General features: G+C 35.2%; 1 protein-coding gene across 10 annotated transcripts in view; it reads right to left on the reverse strand.

Moving 5' to 3' along the window:
* Positions 1-14,562, reverse strand: part of ERICH3 (glutamate rich 3) — a 109,384-nt gene that overhangs the window by 14,422 nt on the left and 80,400 nt on the right. For all 10 annotated transcript variants that reach the window (XM_078332249.1, XM_078332248.1, XM_078332246.1 and 7 more), the window contains one exon: positions 5,799-6,248. In XM_078332249.1, coding sequence (XP_078188375.1) covers positions 5,799-6,248 — 450 coding nt within the window. The remainder of the gene's footprint in view (positions 1-5,798; positions 6,249-14,562) is intronic.

The following is a 14,562-nucleotide window of genomic DNA, read 5'->3' on the forward strand; positions in this document are numbered from 1 at the left end:
AAATTATAATAATACACTATAATACAAGATACATTGATGTGGACTTTCTCTCTTCTCTCTCTCTCTGTCTGTCTTATTGTACTGTACTCACCTATTTTCAGACTGAGGTTAACCATGAGTAACTGAAACTGCAGATAAGTGGGTCAACTGTGCTATGTATTTTCTAGCCAATAGTGTCTGAGGGGTTTGGGCAGCAGAAAAGTAAGGAGATGTAGAACCACTAATACATATAAATTTAATAAATGGCTTAAGCCATGAAACAAAAGTACTATTCTATTTCATACCTACTTGAATCCTCATTATTGGTTCTTTCTTCCAGGTTCCCAAATGTCGAAACACAAATGCTCTAATTTGGTATTTATTATATCTTTTACATTCCCTGTCCTGTATTCTCAATGACATCTAATTCATTCTGTTTCCTGTGCTGTTTTAAACAACACAAATTGATCCCATCTTAAAACATGTTAAGAATCCTAAGCAATTGAATATCAGAAGGTTTTGCCAAGAATTTTCATCTGTATTTTAAGAATGTAAGGACTGGATGTGGTGGCTCAAGTCTGTAATCCCAGCACTTTTGGAGGCTGAGGCAGGCAGTAACAAGATCAGGAGATCGAGACCATCCTGGCTAACATGACAAAACCCTGTCTCTACTAAAAATACAAAAAGTTAGCTGGGCATGGTGGCACGCGCTTGTAGTCCCAGCTAATTGGAGGCTGAGGCAGGAGAATCACTTGAACCTTGGAGGCAGGGGTTGCGTGAGCCAAAATCTCACCACAGCACTCCAGTCTGGGTGACAGAGCAAGACTCTGTCTCAAAAAAAAAACAAAAAAGAATGTAAGAAGGCCATAAAAACATCATAGAAATATTCCCAAACTTTTTCTAAGTTCCTGGACACCTTGAAAAGTATACCTATGCTCTAATCAATCTTTGTGTAGCCAGTCGATGATCTTCCCAACAACTTGCTATGACAAAGTTCATGACTAACATCATCTACCTACACAGTGAAGATGTTCTTGTGGTGACTTTGACATTGACACATGGCCCACAAAATACCAGGATTAATTACAACTGAAGACCACAGCTGTTCAAAGACAGTTGCAAAGAAACCTGAAGTTTATCCTCCATATAATAGGCAGCATAATCTTCTCCAAATGATCAGATCACACTATTGCAGACTCACATCTTTCTAGAGGAAAGATTTCTTAACTCCAGAATAAATTCCTCTGCATGACCTATGAGTTTCCTCCTCCGACCTTATCTTGTACTACTCTCTCATTTGTTTACTCAGCTCCTGTCACACTGACCTCCTTTCCAAATCCCTCATTCGGCAACTACGCTCCCAACTTGGGGCCATCACACTTGCTGGACCCCCCGCTCCCTGTGTTCTTTCTACAGATGACTGAGTGGCCTCCCTCAGCACTTCATTCATCTCTGTTCAGAAGTCCTATCATTTCAGAAGCCATCCCTAAAATACCACCCCTCCCTCAAGCCATCAGTCTATTATCCCCTTACCCTGCTTCATTTTCCTTCTATCACTTAGCCCAGATACCCTATCACATGCTTATTTTTCACTTGGTAGGCATATCTCCCTCCTAGAACATAAAATTGATGTGGAAAGGGACTGTTATGCTCACACTGAGGACAGTGTGTGGCATAAAGCATATTCTCAGCAAATATTTACTGACCGAAGAGGTCTATTAGAACAAGTACAGGCTTCCATAGGTCATTCAGAAATTGTATTTGGACCTCAACTCATAACACTTGACTTCTGTGTTCTTTCATCAGGACCATTTTATCTTGCCTGCCTGATGACAAAATTGCATGTCATATTAGTTATACTATTATTTAAGTTTAAATTGCCTGGTCAAGCACTATGACTTTTCCTGATTCACATACAAAAATAAAAACTGTTTACTTCCATATGCATTTTACATTCTAATTTACATTAAAATACATTACTCTTAGTTCATTTATATTTATGATGTATAAATTAAATTAACTTCGCAAATTAATGCACTTGAGTTATTCCACTATTAGAACATATTGCCAAGATTGTGTCACAATGCATTACAACGGTTTAAGCTGAAAATAACAGAAAGAAAATAAACATTAAAATGACACTATGCCCTGTAATACCGGATTAACACCCAAGAACACTGTCTTACTGTAGCTAGCAATTATAATCTTTTACTTTATCTGCTTCACTGTGGGCAGCACATCTTTTATTCAATTCATCTGATTTGTTGATGGACTGGACAAAGTCCAATTAAATAAGACAGACTATGAAGTAGTTAGAAGGAAAATATCATTTTATGCAATCAACCTTAAAGGTATGAAGGCAATGGCTATACTTTACTCATTTATCCGCTGCTATGAGCTCAAGTAAAAACAATTCAATTTAAATTGTGTTAGCTTAGAGTCTATAAAACCGCATTCATCGTATATAATTTTTAGCCCATAGGTTTATTTGTGACATAGATTATTCTTTAACATAATCACAGCTTTTATTATAACTGAAAAATGATTAATTAAGTACCATACAAACGTGAGACACAATTATTTACACATTCTCTTGGCATTCTTTCATTTTTACCTAAGGTTCTAGTCAGGGATCTAAGTGAAATATACACATGTGCTTATTTTGTGATTTTATGTGGAATTTTCTTAGAAATTGTTATTCATAAAAATTATTTACTTTTAAATATATTATTTATTAACGAATTTATTGATTTATTTCCCAGAATATTTATATCTAAAAAACAGTAGCCTTCCAACTGTTATAATTTACTCAGCCTCAGGATTTTGATAGCATCAATCCTCCCACATCATTCTGAATATGATAAATGGTGTTTGTTCTGTTTTACCTGTTAGTGTCATATTTTTCAGTGTGCTTTGTATTCCCTGACTCTAGATTCCCTGGTTTTCACAATCCCCAAATTTTGTTCTTTTATGGAAGATGAACAATAGAACAAAACTATGAGTTCTTACAGAGAGGGCAAGATATTTTAAAGAATATGTGCAGTTATACAATACTGTGGCAATATAAAAATAACAGATAAGGTGAATAAGAAGAAAAGAGATGTCTGTTGATGTGAAAAGACATTCAAGATACAGTGTTAAGTGAAAAAGTCTCAGAACAAAATGTATAATATGTTTCCAACTATATATAAAAATAACATGCATATATGTATCTTTGTAATATATACATATGAATATATATATATTTACCTATAATTTCTGGAATCATACACACACAAAAAATTGCTGTCTACCATTATTGCTGGAGAAAAATATAGGTTGGGCAAGAAAGACTTTCACTTTCACTTTATTCTATTCTGTAATGTTAAAACTTTTAAACCTAACTTTTGTGATTAAAAAAAGTTTATCAAAAACCTTAAAATATCTATAATTTTTGAACAAAAATTATACTTATTGAAGTCTATCTTAAGAAAATGTTTATAAATTTAAAATAATCTTAGTAATAAGATATTCACTAAAGTATTAATAACAGTAATGAAAGTAAGAAAATATATAAATGTTCAACAATAAGAAAATGGCTAAATTATGAGAAAACCACGGAATGACATAACACATAGAGATTAAATATGTTCGTAATAATTAAAGATGTGAAAAATGATCATGGTATAATGTTAAGATAAAACACAGACTACATTTTATAAAATATGACAACAAAACTTTATAAATCCTAAGTTTATAAATAAAAAGCCTGACCAAATGTTAAAAGTATCTTTTTGTGTGTGATAAATCTATGAGTAATTTTTCAAAATTACTTTCTCCATTGTTTAAATGTCATTCCATGTGCAAAGTTAATAAAAAAATTAATAATAGCACATATAATACAACTTAACAAAGAAAAATAGTCCCCAACCTTGCCATCTAGTATTGAATCCACCTTAGTAAAAAGATAACAAAATGTTTTAAAATTATAGATGTTATCAAATCAAGAACATAGGTTTCCCAATATATTTGAGAAAAGTAATAAGCCAATACACTTTTCATTTTACAAACTCAGAGAAAAAGAAAAACTACTGTCTGACAGGTGACATGATTATAGTGCCACATCTCTGATATTCTGTAGCCTAATTATGGCCTTCATTATGTATATCCTACTTTACAAAAAAAAATCTACTTACAAAAATTCAGGTAAACAATCTAGTTTTATACAGTGAAAATTTTAAAACTGAAAATAATGTCAGTGTTTAATACCTCTACCTTTGTGATTAGCAGCTTGCCAGCTTGTACACATTTTCTAGGTGATACTTTACATGTACCAGAATTTCATAATGAAATTCAAGATCAAAGATTTGAATTATTTAATAAAAGGGTTTCAAATATATTTGAACTAAAACCTTGATTTATATATGAAAAAAATCTTTTGAAGGTGTTCAGTGTCTTTGCATTAAAATTCTAGGGCAGGGGTTGATGAACTTTTTCTCTAAAGTCCCAGTTCGTAAATTCTTGGGGTTTTGTGCACTATTTTAAAGTATAAAACCATTCTTGGCTTGCAGGCTATTTAGAAAACAAGACAAAAAGTAGTGCTTCGGATTTGTCCTGTGGGCCAAAGTATGTCAAACTCTTTTCTAGAGTTATTTTTGTTAACTTATTCAAAGGTCATATATGTTGCTCTACTCCACTATCTAAAACAAGTTTATCATCCTGTATCCCACCTTCAAAATTATATTTAACCTTTACAGTCTCTCAAATATGGTCTTTATTAAAACTTTCAAGGTGAGCCAGGCGTGATGGCTCATGCCTGTAATCCCAGAAGTTTGGGAGGCCAAGGCAGACGGATCATGAGGTCAAGGAGATCGAGACCCTCCTGGCTAACACAGTGAAACCACATCTCACTAAAAATACAAGGACTTCATGACTAAAATACCAAAAGCATTGGCAACAAAAGCCAAAATAGACAAATGGGATCTAATTAAACTCCAGAGCTTCTGTACAGCAAAAGAAATGATCATTACAGTGAACCAGCAACCAACAGAATGGGAAAATTTTTTTTGCAATCTACCCATCTGAAAAAGGGCTAATATCCAGAATCTACAAAGAACTAAAACAGATTTATAAGAAGAAAACAAACGCCTTTAAAAGTGGGCAAAGGATATGAGCAGACACTTTTCCTAAGAAGACATATATGAGGCCAAGAAACATATGAAAAAATGCTCATCATCACTGATTATTAGAGAGATGCAAATCAAAACCCATTGAGATACCATCTCATGCCAGTTAGAATGGTGATCATTAAAAAATCTGAAGACAACAGATGCTGGAAAGGAATGATGATGATAGAACCTAACTTAGAGGGAGGTTGGACTTTCGTGAGGATGGGATGAGTTAATATATATAAGTGTTTAGAACCATTCCAGGAACATAATAAGCACCTATTAACATTAGCTATATATCTGAAAATCCATATACAGCTCAGAACAAATAGTATTTGTTTAAATAACCTCTAAAAATCCACACACATTCTTGCCTTCAGACATACACTGTGCTTTATTTGATTCTTGAGATGGAATTCCCATAGAAAGGAATTTACCGAAAATAGGAAACAGGCTGGAGAGACATTATCAAGTAATTTTTTAAGCGCAAGAGAAAGCAAACAGCAAGCTAAAATACATGTATGATTATGTGACAAAGAGAGACACAGAAAAAATCTTGACTCCCAGAAGCATCATCACAATAGTATTTCCCAAGCTTTGGCATAATGCAATGACCAAAACCAGCTTCCATGCATGAGGACGATGTCAGCTCAACTTAACTGCCATACTTACCACCTTCCTCCACCCCAGGGAGACCTGCCTTTTTGTCCGTCACCTGAGCAGTGCTTTCTTCCCAAATCTTGCTCTTATCCTTTTCTTTTTCTTTTGCAGAAACAAGTTTCCGAGACTTGTCAGATAAACCCTCTGCAATCCCTTGGGTTTCTTTCTCCATTCCTTCTTTAAGAACATTCTCAAAGCTTTCCTCTATTGGCATTGGCTTGGTCTCCACATCTGCTTTTGTTATTTCTTGGTCTTCAATTTCAATTTCTAAGGATTCCTCAATTGGAAGGTGGGAATTTCCTGGCTCATTATGTTCACTCAGCTCCTGAGAAGGTGAACTTCTGGCACTTTCATCTGTACTATTGTCAGCATGGGCTTCCCTGACCCCCACTGCAGATTCATCCTCACTGTCACTAGAAGAAGGGTGACTGGTGGATGAGGTTGATGAAGCAGTTTTCATATCTACAAAAAATATAAGTGATGATACTGTTGTTTCGTAAAGCAATTGGTTTAATTGTGAAAATTATGCTAGCAACTAGTCATACTAAAAATTTTTAAATATAGTTTAGTATAGACTTGATACTTTTTTCCCATATAGTCTACTCAGCAGTCCCCAACCTTTTTTATATCAGGAATTGGTTTCATGGAGGACAATTTTTCCATGGATTAGGGTTGATTGGGGATGGTTTTTGGGAGATTCAAGAGCATTCCATTTATTGCGCACTTTATTTCTATTATTATTACATTGTAATATATAATGAAATAATTATACAACTCACAATAATGTAGAATCAGTGGGAGCTTTGAGTTTGTTTTCCTGCATCTAGACAGTCCCGCTTGTGGGTAATGGGAGACAGTGACAGACCATCAAGCATTAGATTCTCATAAAGAACTCACAACCTAGAACCCTGGCATGCACAGTTCACAATAGGGTTTCTGCTCCTGTGAGGATCTGTTGCTGCCACTGATCTAACAGGAGATGGACCTCAGGCAGTAATGCCGGTGATGGGGGATGGAGAGTGGCTGTAAATTCAGATGAAGCTTTGCTGGCTTCCCAGACACTCACCTCCTGCTGTGCAGCCTGGTTCCTAATAGGCCATGAACTGTGTACCAGTCCGTGGCCCGGGGACAAGACCCCTGGTCTAAATGATTTTTAGGCTAAAGAAAACCTACCAAATTGATGGACTATGTGAGCATATAGAATTTTTCAATAGATCACATTTAACTATAAACCATCCATTTTTTTTTTGTTTTTTGAAAGTCATTTTACTGAAAACCTTTGTAAATATCCATTTTGTTATAGGAAAAAAATGAGTAATCATTTGTCTCTTCAACAAAAGCATTTACTTATTTATTTTATTTATTTCCTTCTATCAGCACAGTATTCTGTGTGTATGAGACTTAAATTGTTATCTACTGTACCATCCACCGCCCTGGGATATTTTGGTATCTGGACATAGTAAGATCTATGTATTTGCCCATTACATAGACAAATATTTTTAGGTGATACTTGCTTGTTTGTGTGCATAGATGAAGATTTTATCTTATTTTGAGCTCTGCAGAAGCAGAAGCTGAGATGAAGATTCATGTGCAAGAGATGTATTAAAGATGTGCTCCAGGAGAACTCTTAAGGGAGTGGAGGAAGCAAGGGAAGGAAGGGCAGAAATCAATCACGGAGCTATTTCCAGCCCCATCTAAACCTCAACCTGATCCCATGGGCACTTCTGAAGTGTAAGGTATATTAAGATATAATTTATATTAGGCAGGAGCTGGGCTTTCATACTTTGGAAAATCAGACATTGACCATGGGCCACCCTAGGGGGATGTAAACTCTCTGGCATTTCTAGGCTGTTTGAGTCTGAGGTTGAAACACCTCCAGTAGTCCAGGGAAGTCCTCTGAAAAAGCCAAAGGGAGCAGAAGATGGGAGATGGGTGAGCAAAGTTGGTGAAAGAAATTCTGGGAGATCTAGGCAGTGTGGTGACAGATATGTAGTCTAGAAACTTAACAACTGGCTTATGTATTACCAAAAATGTTTTAACAATTTCCCATAAAGTACCATACACACTGAATCTCAATAAGGAAGCTGAACAGCATAAAAATCCCTGCATACATTGCTATAGGCCAGAGAAATACAATCTTGCTCTTGCTTTTCTAACCAATACATCTATGTTTGGAGTTTTTTTTTTTTATAAATATACTTTCAAATAAAGTATCTGACATTTAAATGCTGCATAGCTTTTTTGTTTTCTCTGTACTCCTTACTCTTTTTTCTGTTTCTTTTTCTTTATTATTATTATAAAGGGTAGAACATGCTGTGGTTCCACTGGGGCTTGGATTTCCTGTTTCTTTATTTCTTTGATTTCCATGTAACAGCTGCACCGATGGCTGTAGCAGCTAATGCAGAATTTAAGGGAAGAAATACCTGTCTTTGCCCTTATCCTCTTCTCTCCATGCCTCCAGCTCTGCCGGCTCTCTGTGACAGGTCTTAGCATTTTAAATATAGTCTCAGAGACATATCAGAGTTTCCACAAAGATTTGAGAGATGCTACACAGCAGTAAAAAACAAACTCAAAAAGCCTTTAAGCAACAGAGCCCCTTAAGTGTAAGCCCATTTGCTTTTATCTCCTGATACCTTGACAAACACCATATGACTACTATTTTTCAAATAAATTACATACTACAACTACTCATTCTTTATTCTTTATTTTATAAAATCTGGATATGTCGTCTCCCTGGTAGAAAATGTAGCAGATCAAGGAGAGCTCTTCCCTGTCTTATTTGTATCAGTTCGGAAATTTTAGCATATATGAGTTCCCCTTTTCCTTCAGAGTGTTATGTTTCTTGTTTAAAAGAGAACATCAGCTCTGATATATTAGCAGTTTAATCAATGGCTTTCATTAATTACATAGTTAGCTAGGACTCAATGTCATACTCGTTCTGAGCTCCAAAAATATATCTACCATCTGAATATGGAAATGATGACTCTTACTTTTGGCTCTGAGAGTTGGTCATATAATTTTTAAAAAATGAGTGCTTCTCTGCTTTCCTTTAGTAGCTTCCATTAATTTTATTATTTTATTTCAAAGGGCTGAAATACACTCTGATTCAAGTTTAAGTCAGTCCTTCAGAGAAGAAAAAATAGGAGAATGGATGGCCTCGAAGTGGCCAGGACACCTGACCTCCCATACAAACTCATTTCAGTTTTCAAATTTCTCCCTAACCTCATGCTATAATTTAGTTTTACTCTCGTTTCTTGCTCTCATTTATATATACAGACTCTAGGTAAGCCTTTGCCTATAAAAAAGCTTAAAAAAGCTTCAGGGCTATGGAATAGGACTTTCAAAACTAATTTTATTTATTCTGTTAGAAATAAAGCAAATGCTTATATTAAAAAAAAACTTTGAGGGCACATATGTGAATTTGCTTTGTCATTAGGAGGGAAAAATTATCTTGGAAGCATGATGATAAACAGCTATGCCTCCTACCCAATTCCATTTGTCCATGTGTTCCCTTCTGGTAGTGATGCTGAAAGAACCTGCTTTTGCTTGTTTTGGCAAAGCAAAGATCTGCCCTCATTGCCTGAGGTCTTGGCCAAAGGCAGCGAGTTTGGTGCTGTTGTTCCGTGTCCTAAGCAAGATCTTTGACTTTTCTCTTTCCACATTTGGGAGCTTTCCAGAACCTTCTTCCTTTTTCATGTTATTGATAACCTTTTTTTTTTTTTTTTTTTTTTGGCATCACTATAATTAAAAGCTTGTTTCACGCAGCACGAGATTGAGAGAAAATAACATATTCTTCCGTACAACAAACCCTGGTGTTCCTATCACAGCTCAGCTACTTATTAGTGTCGGCTTTGGTTATACTACATAACTTCTCTAAGCCTCTGTTTTTTTTACTGTAAAATGGGGATAATTTTACTTGCTCTCCTTATGTAATTGTAGAAATTACATGAGCGAAAAATTTAACCTAATCAAATAAAATAATTTTTTGATGGATTAGTCTTTTTTCCTCTATGACATCATACATGTACTATATTCTAATAAATTTCGCTTTCGTACTTTCGTTCTTGTGATATTAAGAGTGATATCACTGCTACTATGGTAAAAGTAAAACTAATCATGATTATGCACCTACTGTAAACCAAACCATGAACTGCACTTTACATACATCTCACTTAGTTCTATGGAATAATAGTTACCTTCTATTTTGAGATTTAGAAAGAAAGGTCCAGAGAAGTTCAATAGTACCCAATGTCCATTAGCTAGCAAGTAGCAAGTTTTGTTAAATGCTCCTTTGTATTGATACACTGCAATAAAACCAAAATCCCTCTAGTTGCTAAAAGGCCTCAGACAGGAAGTACCCACAGCCATGAACCCATCATTGCTTCTCTTAGCTAACTTTTTACTGCTACCACTCAAGAATGACAGACAGAAAATTGTTCTCTCTCAAAAATCAGAACTCATAAAATGTGTAGTCTGGCCTCATTTTATATTTGTAGTGGTCATTCTACATTTGGTCCACCACTCTAGAGCCCAGAGTCCATTTAAAATATTCTGAGGCACCGAATATGAATACAAATCAAAAGCAAAGGCAGCAATCAAAGTCTTCCTTAGTTTATTTATAATGTTGATCATGATGCTGTTTGTATGAAAATATACATGTTATTCAGTTACTTAGCAAGTAACTATGGAACACTGTGGGGAGAGTCACAAAAGTGGGGTGTGTGTGTGTGAGTGTGTGTGTGCGTGTGTGTGTGTGTGTGCTTTGTATGCCAGCAATCCTCACTCACTGTCTATACTGCCTGATTGCCAGTTTGATACGCCTGACAAAGGGTACCAGTCACACACACATACAAAGTCAACATCAGTCCAACAAAATCAGGATAAAGTCTGCACTCCCTCCCTCATAACTGAGGTTCTGAGTTGTCCTTCACTTTTCTTCCAACTTACATAGATTCAATTGTCCACTAAATACATATTGAGAACTTCCTATGTGCCAGGCAATGTTCTACAAGAAAACAGAAGCCTTGGTCCTTGCTTCTACCTACAATACACACTCAAAACAGAGATTGACTAGTTGTCTACCATTTTGCATGAGAGCAACAGATCAACTGCGCATGTTCATAAAGGTATTGGTTCACTCTAACAGTGACTGTGGATAACCCTCTGAGAAACTATTGCCATACGCTTATTGCCATGAGTAGCAAAACTGTCCATTTTAAACCAATGCCAAACCTGACCTTCATTTTCAGTCATTTTCTCACTTGCTAGCAAGAAGCATGATTTTACCACAGTTTAAATTCACCGTTTCCTTCATTAGTGTCCTGAAACTGCAATTTAAGTTCAAAAACTAGAATTGGTAAATGCAACTAAAACTTGAAATGATCTCAATGACATAACCATGGATCCCTACCCGGTGTATCCAATAGGCTTTTCAACTCTAATACCATTCAAGTTTCTCCTTCCTATTCCTTAGTCCAAGAGTTCACAGAAAAATCTGCATATATGCTCTTCCTATTTTCTTCAAATTAGCCATGACACATGAATTTATATATCCTGCTATTAGTTATATAAATAGTTCTGTCTTCATGATACTCACAAGTTCATGAAAATCTGTTTACATTCTATATCAGTTCAATCAATATCTTCATGTATAGTAACAGCTAATTAGACAAGTGCTTTATACTCAATAAATATTATAGGATGAAACTATGCTTAATGAAAATAAATTATAAATTATCAAATTCCAGCTATGAACAGTAACTGGTTTTTAGTCTCAATAGGGAACATATGCTTTCATACTGATAGTTATTAACATCATTTGAAACGTCTCAAATCATCAGTGAGACAAGTATGTGGAAGAATGAATATCCACAGGTAAATGAAAATACAGCAGGAGGAGAATAAAACAAATAAAATAAAATTTTCTTCATATTTACCTTTAATTGCACTTTCTAAACATTAAAATAAAGTGTTAAAACATTGACAATACAATCAAATCATGTGTCACATTGTGCTTCATATATTGTTTTCATTCATCTGTTGATCTAGTTAATCAGCCCTTCTTCATTCACAAGAGTTCACTGAGTGTCTAGGTTTCTACAAAGCAGGTTCAAACTATAGAGAAACGCTTCATAGAAAAGTATTTTTATGTGAATTGAAGGATGGTTCCACATTTCAGTATTAACCTGAAGTTATGACTTCCTGCTTCGACAATTGAAAAATGACTATGGATTGGGCAATTATTACCATTAAGAAACATTTAAGTTTGATTGACCATGCAAAAAATCATACATATTATAGTCTGATCAGAAGCCATCAATAATATTACCATAATCCTGTCTGATCCAAGAAGCAGACACATTACACTGAAGTCCAAGGGTGCGTCTCACAACACATGTCCAAGGGTGCGTCTCACAACACATAGAATTTCAGCATAGGAGCAGCCTATACCCCTACACTTCTTTTCAAACCCATAATAAAGCCGAAAAATTAAGGGTAAGATTCTTAAAATCATAAGCCAATTAAGTACAATATTATTGTGATTCTGGGACTTTAAAAGTTTATAAGATCTACTTTCTCAACAGACTGAAAAATAGCATGAATGAAATTATCTTTCTTACTAGAAAAAAGTGCTTCAAGTCTTACTTTCTTTTTTCAAATTCTGGAAGAAGTATCTTCTCCATCTCTACTTTGACCTCAATCTGTCTAATCTTTCTCAAAAGGAGCTAGTCTTTTTTCCATTATTAATTTTTAAATTTACAATTGACAATTCTTGCACATATTTAAGAGATACAATGTGATGTTTTAATGCATGTACACATAGTATAATGATCAAATTGGGGCAATTACATACATATCACCTTAAACATTCATCATTTCCTTGTGGCTACAACATTCAAAAATCTTCTAGCTATGTTGAAATACATATTACGTTGTTATTTGCTATAGTCACCCTACTGTGTAGTAAAATACTAGAGCTTATTCTTCCTAACTGTAACTTTGTACCTGTTGATCTCTTACTCATGGGCACTATCATCCAAACTGTCCATAAAATTATATTTTCAGCGACATGATACTTTTCCCCTCAACCTTATAACATTCATCTATGACAATATATTTTCAACTGGTGAATTAGTGCCTGGGGTTGCCAACACAAATGCAGAGAAAAGGAAGCTGTCGTTCTTTTTAAATGATAGGAAGTTTCACGCATCACTCCTAAGCCAGGGTCCTCTCTTAGTCAGCTTGCAGCCAGTAGCACTCTATCACTCACGGGCTGCTCAGCACAGCGTATTCATCAAGGCGGGTTGACGCAATTGTTAGCTGGCAGTTCAAATGGGGCCGACTTGTCACAAGAGTGACAGCCTGGGCAATTGTTTGCCCTCTGGGAACAGGTGCAGGCAGGTTCAAATGAAACACATCCAAATACTAACAGCGAGATTCTTAATCATGTCAATAAAAAGGATGTACTAGTGTCTGGGATTCAGTGGTCACATATACCTCTTACACTTTTGAAAATGAAATGCTGTCTGGCTTTTCAACAGAGTATTCCAAGGAATCCAACATGTCATTATCATTTTTAATACATTCTACTTGTTTGCTGGATAAAATCTCTAATACAGATACTCCACATACTAAAAGGTATGTTTATGCCTTAAATAACAAAAGCCAAGTTATCTAAATAAAGAAATGGAAAATAAGAGAAAGTCTGGAGATAGAGTAAAAAAAAGCAGTAATCAGCAATGAGATTTGATTTCCAAATAATAACACTGTTTTAGTGTAAACACCAAGCATGCAAAAGAACCATTTAAAAGCATAGCTTGGCCGGGCACAGTGGCTCAAGCCTGTAATCCCAGCACTTTGGGAGGCCGAGGCGGGTGGATCACGAAGTCAAGAGATCGAGACCATACTGGTCAATATGGTGAAACCCCGTCTCTACTAAAAATACAAAAAATTAGCTGGGCATGGTGGCGAGTGCCTGTAATCCCAGCTACTCAGGAGGCTGAGGCAGGAGCATTGCCTGAACCCAGGAGGTGGAGGTTGCGGCGAGCGGAGATCGCGCCATTGCACTCCAGCCTGGGTAACAAGAGCAAACTCCATCTCAAAAAAAAAAAAAAAAAAACCATAGCTTAGTAACATCATTAATTAAACAACAAAAGAAAATACCTAGCCAATTTAATTTTGGTTATTAAATTTTCTATTATTTGTGAACTAGCTGTATGTTCTTATAGCTTTCATTGCATATCTATTTAAAACGTTATATATTTTTTATCTATATGTTGCTAGTTATACAATTTTTCTATTAAAAATTTCACCAATCATAAAGCATAAATGCAGCCAGATATCATGGCACTAACAAAAGCATCTTAGTATTACTGATGTTAACATTCAAATAATTGCATAATATTTAAAAAATATCTTTTGAGAAATCAGCTATGTCTATATGCAGAAAACTGAAACTGAACCCCTTCCTTATACCATATACAAAAATCAACTCAAGATGTATTAAAGACCTAAAAATAAAACCTCAAACTATAAAAAATATACAAAATAACCAAGAAAATGCCATTCTGGGCATAAAACCTGACAAAAATGTCATGATAATGACACCAAAAGCAATTGTAATTAAAACAAAAGTTGACAAATGGACCTAATTAAACTAAGGAGTTTCTGCACATCAAAAGAAACCATCAACAGATTAAACAGATAACCTACAGAACAGGAGAAAATATTTATGAACTATGCATCTAACAAAGATCTAATATCCCGAATCAATAAG

Source organism: Callithrix jacchus, chromosome 7 (genome assembly GCF_049354715.1).
Source record: "Callithrix jacchus isolate 240 chromosome 7, calJac240_pri, whole genome shotgun sequence".
Classification (NCBI taxonomy): Eukaryota; Metazoa; Chordata; class Mammalia; order Primates; family Cebidae; genus Callithrix; species Callithrix jacchus.